A 12,397-nucleotide genomic window follows, 5' to 3' on the forward strand; every position below is an offset into this window, starting at 1 on the left:
CGATCGTATGTTTTGTGAAAGCCGATGTCATGATAATTTTGAACTGATATACTCGTATGTCATAAGTTGCGTAAGATGAATCTTTTAACAATAAAACCCAAGTTTTATTTGAATGGGTTTATTTAAGGTGACATTGCCAACTAGTACCTGCTTCAATGAATCGAGGCGAGTTTAGGTACTTAGGCCCTCTTATTCCCTACAGACATTGTTAAACAAAACTATCCATTTAAAACCACAATTTATGTCTGTGGAGTGTAGGTTTACATTGTATAGGGGAAGGGGGAGCAGGCCGGTGAACTCGGATGCATCCTGTCTCCAAAGTCGGTGATGTCGGTCGCCTTTACCGGGAAATGTGGGTTTTTAGAAGCCGTTAGTGGCACGCTCCGGCTCACACATCATCAATGCTAGGTCAATTGGATACTGAGAATTCCGGGACGATATTGGATTTCTAAATTGCATTAGAGGTGGTCTTAGTTTTAAATCCTAATTAATACTTAGTTTGGTTCACTCATCATTATCAGATTTTGTATGTACATATAATATACACACCGTTAGTTGAACAAGAGATACTGCAACACGTGCTTGGCTTATAAATGGGCATCGGCAAACTTGCTAATTGTTATTCGATCAACCGTTATATTCATACGAAGAGTGGTAACAGAGAAGGAAGAATTACCAAGGTTAATTTATTGCGCATTCTGAAATTTAATTAGTAAATGGTTTCAGTTACTTTTGAAAAGTTGATCCAGAATAGCAGAAGTAATTACTTAGGTACATCGTAAAGACTACATATCGCGTTATGTATACTATAATTATGCGGTTACTACATAGCACATTTAATATCTTTGTAGTATATGTGTGTATTATGTTCAACAATTAGATTTTGCTCCGCAAAAAATGTGTATTTTTTCTATTGTGAAAAAATTAAACAATAAAAACTATTTAAATTAAAATCGAATCCAATAAGGCATAATTATCTGCCACGTTATACTTATTATAACAAGAGTATAATATTTTACATGGTTATTTCAAATTTTACAGCATTATTTACATTAAATATTGATAACCGTCTATAAAATTACCATATCTGCGGGTAATAAACCTTACATATACCCATATGGCATTTGTATATTTGTATTGCAATTCGAGGACATCGGTTCTAAAATTACTTTCAAAGCAAAGAACCTGCATAAGTAATATGATGCAGTTTGTACGCAATAAATGGTATTAGAATCGAGGGTCCATTTGAAACCTTTTATATTGAGCAAGCAGCAAAGAAATACTATAGATTGTCTTGGTAAATGTAAAATGTTTAATGATAATAGTTGATCAGAATGCCGCATCACAATGTCGTTCGCGTTGACGTCGTAAATGATTCGGCGAACAAGCCAACTTCCTGCGTCGGGGAGTGCGTCGAATAACCAAGCTTCATTGCATGCCACTGTTAGTTTTACTGTAATTTTTGCCTTACATTTATTTAATATTATTTATATTTTTATTTTCTGTTGTAAAATTAAAGTTAGCTAGAGTTAAACATATTGTATAATTGTTTTCTTATATCTTGCAAAAAGATTATAACATACCATTTGTCATAAATTATTTGAAACATTAGGTGAGTTGGGGTGTCTGTCCAACTCATCGCGACCCGTTAAGTAAGCTGCAACTAAGAAATAGTTATTTGTTGCGCGTTCGTGGTCAACGTTACGACAGCCACACACAAAGCTTAGGAACTTAACACCATATTAATATTTATCTAGCAATTTATTTGTTTGTCTTGGAACCGTTTTCCTGTAAGCTCACCGGTTTTACTGGGATGGCATTAGGCGTATTCATTTTCAGTAGGCAAACTTATATTACAATTTAAAAAAAAAAGAGTTAAAAGAGAACCACGTTGACTCAATAAGTTAACAGTGTTGTTGCTTGACATAATTTAATTGTTTAGATAAAATATTAAGATTTAAGGTAATCATTTTATAAAGGGTTAAATCGTAATTATTGACATCTTTTTACGGAAGTGTTTTACCAGTGAAACTCAAAAGTCACACTGAACCACATATAAGATTTAAATTTCAAATACAAATATAAAGAAAGCAGCGACCAAATATGAGCATGGTCAGTATTACCTTAGTAGGCAATCAGAACGACAACCTTTTAATGATCCTGCAGTCCTTGGATTTCATTGACTATTTTATTTATAAATGATTGTAACTACAAAACAAGGTAAAGAAAATTCTAGACAGTAAATACTATTAAATGTTTAAAATAACCCCGACTAGAGTGGTTATTATAATTGTTTCGTAATTTCAAATTAAAAATAATACGACTCAGATTATTAATTGTTTACATTAGCCATAAGAGATTTGTTCGGTGGGACTAATCGGTAAATATTATCTTAAATTTGTACTTTGAGGGATAATAATATTATGGTACATAAAACAACTTTATATGGCCTTAGCATTATTAAAGTATTGTTGTAAATTTATTTTTAAAATTAAATCTGACATATAAATAGGCACAGAAAAGACTAACGACGAAGAATAGGCAGAAAAATTTTGATGTGCAACTTATTATTTTTTTCTTTTTGAATAACTCTTGTACATTCTCATAATACATTACAACTGTAGAAAATTCAAAAACGATTAATAGTCTTCTAGGCGGGTGTTGTTGCATTTGACCTCGTTTGTTTCCAGTACTGAAGTCGTGCGGAACGCGATGCAGTTTTAATTACCGAGTCTGCTTGTTTTTCTTGTTAATAATTGTCTTAAAGTCACCAATGTAGAATGTTATTGTAAACATTTAACAGGATATCTGGAAGGGTCTATGATGATTTTTACTTCGTCCGCATGACCGGGATATAATAATTATTACATTCCGACAATTAGAAATATTAGCCTATATCTTTGTATTTCAAATAGTGCTTATATGTCAAATTTAATTGTAAGCTGTTAAGGTGTCAAGTAGACGTTATTTTAGTTTATCATAATTAGCTTTGAGTACATTCGCTACTTCGAACGCGTCGCTTCAGAAGTAGGAAAACCAATGAAACAGACAACTTATAGATTATGTATAGATATAAAACATGCCTCATGCAATCTGTGTCAGTAGTTTTTGCTTGATTCCAGAATAAACATACAGACAGACATAATGTCTAAAAATTATTATTTTGGCCTCTGTTAGTCTTATGAAAGACCCCTCATATTATTTTTTTCTAAAATATCTCCCATCATGTACAGACATCGTCTAGTTACAATAGCTTATTAGTAAGATTACAGATATACAAATATATATTCATGACAGTAAACCAAGCTACTGAGAGACTAAAAACTTATAATTATAATTCTTGTATAAAAGCGACATAACCGTTGCATGATAAAAATAAATAATTAGCAATAAGTTTAAAAATAGATGCCTACCTGCATAATTATAGAGGATTGTTTGATAACATGCCCCCATTACTAGTACATATTTCTATACCATAAATTGTATAATATTATGAACGGTAAAAATATTTAAATGTTACTTAATCACGTAAAGTACTAAATAGATTCAAATTAAATTGGTATCCAGAGGGATTTACACCCTGGATATTAAGGGGAACATTTTATAACTTACTCTAATTAGAGTAAAAAGTAGGGATACACATTTAAATATAATGAAAGAAAGAGCATAACAAATAAAAATTAACTTTTTATAATTTGCACAGAAATATCATTCAATGGCAATTATGACATTACATAGTTATTATTCGCGACTTTGTCCACGTGACCAAGATAAAAAGTATAGTATACGAGTATATTATTATATCTTTCATTATTCCAAATAGTACGTAAACAGTGTATACCAAATTTCATGATGATTGTACGAGTCATTAAGGCGTCAAGAGGTAATAAACAAGCTAACTTTCACATTTATGAGTAAGGATGATATTCAATCATAATAATATAAAAAAAACTAGGAAAGTTTTCACAGATGTTGCTTACGTGCGCGGGCATCTAACAAGAAACTCTTTATAGAAATTCCCTGAGGAACGGGGAATGACTAGTTCCGCTCAGGAGAAGCCGTGGTATTTGTTTCTATTTATTTTTAATAATATATCTATCCTTTGTAATATCTAACGAAAATGTGCAAGTAATTTGCACAGTGAGTTACGAGATAAATAACTTTTAATACTTTTTTACACAAAGAAGCTAGCATAATCAACGTCTAACTACTAGCCATGACGTATGTCCTTCATGAATCAGTAAGTTTGCAAAATAGTCAATGCATGAAGTGGAATGAGTTAACAAGTAATCATGAGGCGACATAAAGGTTCATTGACGACAATGTCAAGGCTGCACAGTTCGCTATGAAAATAAAACTACATGTAAACGATGCTTCGCTGATAATTTTAATGTTAGTTGATGAGCATTATACGAAAATACGACAAAATGAGCCCAGAACAGCAATGGCATACATTGCGTGTTCCGGTTTAAATGGACCCAGTGAATTTACTGCGCACAAACCATTGCACCTGAGTCCTCAAAATGTTTACGCATCTGTACAGCTTTTCTATTTTAGGTCCCAGATACAGTTGTTTATACCGTTGAAAGAACTACTATGATTATTATTGTAAGTTCTTGTAGGCATATTTATTAAAATTAAAATACATAAATATATTACAAAATTAAAACTAAAGCTAAATATTACTACTTAATATAATTAAATTGTTTATAGACATGTCCATACATGGGAGAAATTTAAGAAAAATAAAAATGAGGAATCGTAATCAAGCCAATAAATGCTTAAACAATATTACATAGAACTTTTGCCTATTTGGCTATATATTTGTTTCGGCATTATTCAAATTGGATGCAGTTTTCACAGTTCTGTATCTGAAGATTTAACTTAAAATCTCTCATATGTTTTATCATGATACGTCATCTAGATGTACACCATTTCATTCGTTTTATACTTCTGAAATCGGGCAAAAAGCATGTATAATATATAAAAATATAGTGGGTACAAGGTGAATTTAAATGCTTTTTCTCCCATTAAATCTTTGGGTAATAATAGAAAGTAAGAAGTAACTAAAGAGATACTATAAATATCTCTATACATAATATATTAAATCTAATTCGATATTTGTATGAATAAAAAGATGTGTTCAAAACTGGAATACGACAAGGAGGTTCTAGGAGGAGGAGTGTACATTTCTATTTATGTATGTATCAGCTGTAGTTACCATCCGCACCTTCGGTCTCGCGAACCCGTCTGCCGTTTCCGCTGGAATTTTCTATTATGGTTGACAGACGATGACAACATTATTTTTTGATTATTTATTACATATTATAATTTAAGACTATGTAAAAATAATTCGAAATGTAATGTTTTAATTACGAAAATTACTGGGTACTATACTTTTAAGAAAAAAATTGTAAAGTTATTGGTTGACAAACCCATAATAGATTAGAATTTATCGATGTAATTGTTTTGGGTAGTGCCCGCATGAGAAAGAGCAAGATACTGGACCTCGCCATTTCATTCTATGTCATGGACTCGCTAGCGATAAAGACTCTATCGTTAGATTCATTTACCATTTATCTAGGAGAGAAGAATTAACAACTTATGAGAATAAACTATAAATTGTAATTGGTGAGAAAATCTGCAAAATCTAGACTAAGTAATTAGCACGAGGTTAAGCCGATGGAAAAAAGCTGCGCAAATAAGATGGTAGTCTAATTAAATGGCAGCATTTATGTTCGCTATTTTATTGTAAATATTATATAGAAAATTATGAATATTAAATTTAATTTGTTTTTTTTTTTAGTTCTGGTTTTCAGCTAGTAAGTCGGCATGTCTAACTAGAAAGTAGTAATTAAAGCTCATAGAAAAAGAACAAGTTGGATCTCTGTTGTCTACTACACTGCTCCAATGACGCTACTCTGAAGAACTATGGTGAATTAAGTTGAAGGGTAAGATGATCATCTCTGACACGAGAGATTGTCCAATGCATGCATTGATGCTCCACAGTATAAGTAAAACATTGGTAAGTCAAACAATAAAACAGAATCCGGCCAAGAGCAAGTCGGACGGTCAAATACATTAATTTGGTTCCGTAACTACGATTAAGATTTAACACAATTATTTATATACCTAAGTTATTAATATAGTTTCGTCGGGGGGAAAGGGATTGTTAGTAATGGAGTTTGACAGCCCCATTGCTAGCAGTATGCCTTATTAGGTCGACCTCCACGTGGTTCCTCCTGGAAACCATCGTGAACAATTCTTGTTGAATTCGTCACGATGGGCTAACTGACCTACTTCATACTCATCTATCATCCTTCACTGGTGCACTGCCGGTATATACCGATAGCGCGGGTGGGGTTACCATTCCATTATCATCCATTAAAAAAAAAACATATAGTTTCGTCTAGGCATCCCTTTATAAATAGTGGGTTAAAATATTTTGGCATTGTAATGTTTGTTTACTGATAGAATTCAGACTTTTTACAATAATAAATAAAAAAAAAAAAACTTTTAATAAGTTTAAGAAGAATCCGTCAGTTATAGCAGGACAAAATTTTACAATTTATTTACTTATCAATAATGTTGAAGAATGAGCATCTGAAAAGAAATGTATTAATAGTACACTTGTCCATTAAAAAAAATATATATTAAAATAAATATAAATTATAAAATCAAGTACTCTATAATTGTAATATGTATATAAAAAAAAAAAAACTATTAATAAGCACATATTAGTTTGATATGCTCTTTTATTATTAAATTATATTTAATCACATTATATAAGATCCTCATAATTTTGAATTATGTGATTATGTTTAAATGATTTATGTGCAAATAAATTCATATAATATTAATATCTCAGACTATTATATTAAATACGTGGCGCCAGGCCGCTTGGATATGTCGGAAGTGCATTATTTGAATAATCAGTGTCTGCGGGTATCTTGTGTGTAGATGAGAGTGACAAATCGCACCAAGGGTCAATAGAAACAAGTGTTAATAATACGGCAATCGGTCACAGAGCGGACCGTCAGCGGGTACCTACTTTCGCTTGCAAATTTTCTAGTACAGCAAAGATTATGTAACACAGAAGCGTAGTAAACGTTTGTAATTATTATTGTAATAGCGTTCTAATCTAAACGAGGTATAAGTGGCTGGGGCGTGAGCGTGACGTGAAAGCGTGGCCGCATCTATCCGCGTCAGGCCTCGATTCAGTTTCGTTTATAAAAGCATCTCACTGGTCATTGTCTATACCTACTCTTTTTAAGGTTCTGTAGGAATAAATGTTTTTTTTTTTTTTTTTTGGGTGATAAAGGAATAATAATCCCGCCTGTGCTTTCAGTATACACTGGCGGGGCACCAATGAGATAGGTGAGAATGAAAGCAGGTCAGTTAGTCATCCTGACGAATTGAACAAAGGATTAACCGCGATGATTTCCAGGAAAAACCGCGTAAAGGTGGACCTGGTTGGGTATATTAATAGTAATGGGGTCACTATTACTTTTTTTTATGGGTGAAGATGGAATGGTAACCACGTCTGCGCTATAAATATACGCTGGCGGGGCACCAGTGACGGATGACAGGTGAGGATGAAGGCTGGTCAGTTGGCCCATAGTGACCAATCGAACAAGAATTCACCATAGTGGTTTCCAGGAGGTCCGCGTGGAGGTAGACCTGTTAGGGTATATTGCTAGCATTGGGACTGTTAGTTCCCATTACTAATAATCCCCCCTCCCCTGGTCACTATTACTAACAAAGTGTTTCCCCTGTATAAACGGTTATATGTAGCATGCCCTAGCTTTCGTTGGGGAAATTGATTGTTGGCAATGGGGACTCTAGTCCCATTGGTAGTAAAACTAGCAAAACCTGTCAGAAGGACTTTGGGCACGCCCCCCCCCCCCCTCCAGAACTATCACAATTAAATCATTTTTTATATCCATCATCGCTTATACTAATAACGCGGGCAAGGTTTCCCATTTATTTTCACCCATCGAAATTTATATCTGATAGATATCGAAGAAGCGACTCCTCAAATATTCAGTTCTTATTAGTAAAAATGTTTTCAAACTATCAATCATTTATTAAAACTACGTTTTATCAGTTATACATCAAAATAGATGAATTTAATAAATGCAATATACAAAATGAAATTTTGCACCAGAGGAAGACTTTGTAAAAAAGTCATATGCTTGGGTACCTTGGGTATGAATGGGACAGATCCCATTCGTATTACTGTCGTAAAGAAGTACAGTACTGACTTATTACAGTTAAAGACTTAGATATTGATTGCGTAATACTTTATAATATTCAATAACTTTTCTATTTTTTTTTTCTATTCAACCCTCTAGATAGTACAAATGAATCTATTAATAGTATGGTTATAGCGAGCAAATACATGAGATAGAATGACATAGCGACATGAAAGTGAGTTTGTTTGTTTCCACTTAACATCATAACAGCTAACCAATGGCTATGAAATTAGGTATATATATATATATATAAGGAAAATAATATTGAAAATAATACACATACTTTACTTTTTATCTTTGTCAATGAATCATCAATCATGCGGACGAAGTCACAGGTAAAAGGTAGTAGAGAATAAAATACAAACAAAATAGAATTTTATGAATCCACAATTACAAGTTATGTTATATGTTGTTATATTATTCTTGTTATATAGTTGTTGTTATATAGTTGTTTAATCAAATAAATAAATAGGTTAGGAATAATATTGTAAATTGGGATTGTAATAAATGTGTATTATAATTACAGATATTTCAGTTAGGCAATAAATACAATAAATCTTCTACATAAATAAAAAAGTTAAAAAATAATCAAAGAAAAGTTATATTTTACTGAAATCCTAAAATTATGTGATAAATATAATTATGTATGATAAATAAATTCATGTTTGTTAAAAAATAAAAATATCAGTTATAATAGTCTTCCCTTGTTCAGTTTTAACATAATCTTTATTATATAAGTTATATTTAGATATAATATTATTGCTAATGTAATCTAACCACATAAATTAATACCAGTATAATACTATGGTTAAGTATATGTATTAAGTCAACATATATGTTTGTAATATTATAACTGTTAAGGATAATCATCATAACTACTGTAATAATTTAATCATTATTAACAATTATGAGAGCAAGGAGTATAAAAATAAAGAAATTGAAAAAATTACATAAAAAATACAAGTGTATTGAGAACCTCCTCAAAACGCTACTGATCTTTTTAAGCCTTAAAAATAACTGTATCTATGCAGAATTTTAATATTTATAATTCTGTTAAAGAACAATTAATGTGAAATATATAGTAAGTTAGGTGTTACTAAATAGAATGGAAGTCAACCTGCACAAAGATTAAAAATAATCTTGAAGAAGTGAGGAATATATGTTTTAGTAAACTGAGCTGATTAATAATAAAGGTACTTCAGGATAAATCCTAATATCCCACTGGGTATAGCCCATCAAAAGGCAAGGCACTTTTTTTTAATGGATGATAATGGAATGGTGACCCCGCCTGCGCTATGGGTATATGCTAGCAGGGCTACCAATGATGGATGACAGGTGAGAATGAAAACTCATCATGATGATTACACTTGGGATTCACTGGTCACACAATGGTTTCCAGGGGGGACCACATGGTGGTTAATCTGATATTGCTAGCAATGGGACTGGATTGCGAGTAATGCGGACTGCATTACTCACAGTCCTTCACCCTTGGCAAGCTGCTTGAGCACAGTAAATATGCTTAGTGATATATTAAATTTATTTAAAGTTGGCACAATATGGTTTTCTTTTTTGTAGACATCAATCAGCTGTTACAGAAACAATATCAATAGATTAGTTTACCACTCCTTTCAGTATTATAAAGGAGATTGTTAATAATTACTATATTGTTTACTGTCTGTCGGGAATATAGATATGTTGTTTGAAGTAAAAGAAATGGAAAGTAGGATGTGTTTAATGTGTCCGCCAAATATATAAGCTTATATATATATATATATATATATATATATATATATATATATATAATAACATTTATTTTTTTTTGTTTTCTGAATTATTTAATAAATATAATAAGTTTGTAAATTGTGGTTTCTTATTCAATTACCTTATAACCGATTTCTCTACTCAACTAATATTATTAGTAATTGTTTAATTACATATTTACATTCTGACAACATTTATTTATATATATTCAACTATTTACATAATATCAATAATCAAGTGTTGTATATTTTGTTTTAGATTGGAGTTTAAAATGTCACAATTAAGTGTATCCCCATATAGTAATACAATAAAGAAACAGTTAAAATATTAACTATATATTGCTGTTTTCCATGACTTTGCCCACATAAATCAGCATATATCTAAAATTTTATGTGTTACATTGGGAAATAACCTAGCTTTGTGTACCAAATTTCATTCAAAATATGATTGTGTAACAGACACAAACATTCAATCACCAAAATATCCAAACATCTTTACAAACTTTCACATTTATAATATCAGAAATATGTATTGTATAAAACCAGTTTTTAATTTAAAAAAAAATATACCTATTTATCAGATAAATTAAAAAGTTTTGAGAGCACTTAAATAACTGTTATTTAATTAAAAATTAAGACAGTTGAATATACCATGGGGGCCCCTAATAGAATAATAAACAAAGAAACAGCTGTTACACATCAGAATTAATGAGCATGGTTCATACAATGAAACATGAAGGAAAAGAAATCGTACAGGAACCGCTCACTACCGAAACGATTGCATAAAAACAGATATGATTACTCACGGTTCGGCCTCTATAGATTGCAGGCGGGCGACATAGTTCGATGGAATATATCCCTCCTGCTTCGTTTTCTTGCTTCTAGCTAGCCACCAATCTCCCTGTTGGTCATTGAGGATCTCTAAATGTTCCCCCTTTCTAAAACTAAGGTCCTCGTCGGTCCTCGCATCATAATCGTACAGGGCAACAAATATTCGATTGGGAGGGACCTCATTTGTATCTGTGCCTTGATTTACGGTCGGTCTGATTGGGTCTGGAGGAGGCGTTGGCACTGGTGTTTGGAACTGTCTTGAGTCTTCTTCATGAGGGTTTGCCCTTTCGTTCTTGTTTTTGGAATCCTTTTCTCCTGTACTACTAAAACAATTCCCCATTTTCTCTTTACAAGGTGAGACTGGTACCACTAGTTTTATGTCAAATCACACACTGGTACGTATCGAAACAAATGTTCAGAGTCTGTATATCTATAAACATTTTATTTTGTCACATAAAAGTCATTAAATTAAAATGAAAACACTAAATTTATGGTAAACAATAAATGTATAACCCCGATAGATTATCACCGCAGTCAGCCATTTTGATTAACCATAGACAAATGCTGTTGTCACAGACTATTAATGCTTTACAATCCCTAACTTTTAGTTCATTGTTTATTAATTATCATTATAATACAATATAATTAATACTGTTTAAGTGAACTATGTGTATCATAAGTCAGAATAAGTTAATATTTTGCGTATATATAATTTTAGTTTAATCTTGAAATTTAAACAGTATTTTATTATTACACAATTTACAGAGCCATCTGTTAATGTTTATGTACATAAAACTCGCTATAAACAATAGGCAGCTGTTTTATCAATTAATGTTGATGAAAGAAAATAGATGGCGTTAATCAAACGTTTTTGGTTAACGCCATCTATTTTATTTTCTCAACAAATAGGTAACTGTAAGAATTTTTTTAAGGGATTGAACTGAAGGTCGACCTGATAGGTAGTTTATATTGTTAGCAATGGAGCTATTTTTTTAATAGATGGTAATGGAAGGGCAATCCCACCCGCACTATCGGTACACACCGGCGGGGCACCAGTGAAGGATGATAGGTGAGAATGAAGCAGGTCAGTTAGCCCATCGTGACGAATTCCACAAAAATTGTTCACGATGGTTTCCAGGGGGATCCACGTGGAGGTTGACCTAATAGGGCATATTGATAGCAATGGGGCTGTCAAACTCCATTGCTAACAATTCCTCCCTAGCAATGGAGCTGTTTAATCCCATTACTAACACTTTCTTTTCCTCCAGCGTGCCAGTCACCGATGATAGTGATATATGAAATCATGTCAGTTGGCTTATTGTGACAAATTCACAAAAATTAACAAAGATGGTTTCTTAGTGTTATTTAAATTACCAACTTGCCTTAAATTGCGATTCGAAATAGTTAACAATCTATAAATCTAATTGAAAGTGGTAACCGATGCCTACACTCATGAATAGTAGGGCATCATATAAAACACTGTGGTATTCATGGTATTCCTGGTGCATTCCATTTTATGGAAAATATATAAAAGGATTAGAAGGTATAAAA

At 32.1% G+C, this 12,397-nt stretch overlaps 1 protein-coding gene across 1 annotated transcript in view; it reads right to left on the bottom strand.

Moving 5' to 3' along the window:
* Positions 1-11,410, bottom strand: part of LOC113521955 (tyrosine-protein kinase Src42A) — a 76,346-nt gene extending 64,936 nt beyond the window's left edge. The window contains exon 1 of the mRNA XM_026907637.3: positions 10,822-11,410. Coding sequence (XP_026763438.1) covers positions 10,822-11,186 — 365 coding nt within the window. The 5' untranslated portion in view covers positions 11,187-11,410. The remainder of the gene's footprint in view (positions 1-10,821) is intronic.
* Positions 11,411-12,397: the final 987 nt, after the last annotated feature.

This window comes from Galleria mellonella, unplaced genomic scaffold (genome assembly GCF_026898425.1).
Source record: "Galleria mellonella isolate WM207_F2 unplaced genomic scaffold, CSIRO_AGI_GalMel_v1 utg63, whole genome shotgun sequence".
Taxonomy (NCBI): Eukaryota; Metazoa; Arthropoda; class Insecta; order Lepidoptera; family Pyralidae; genus Galleria; species Galleria mellonella.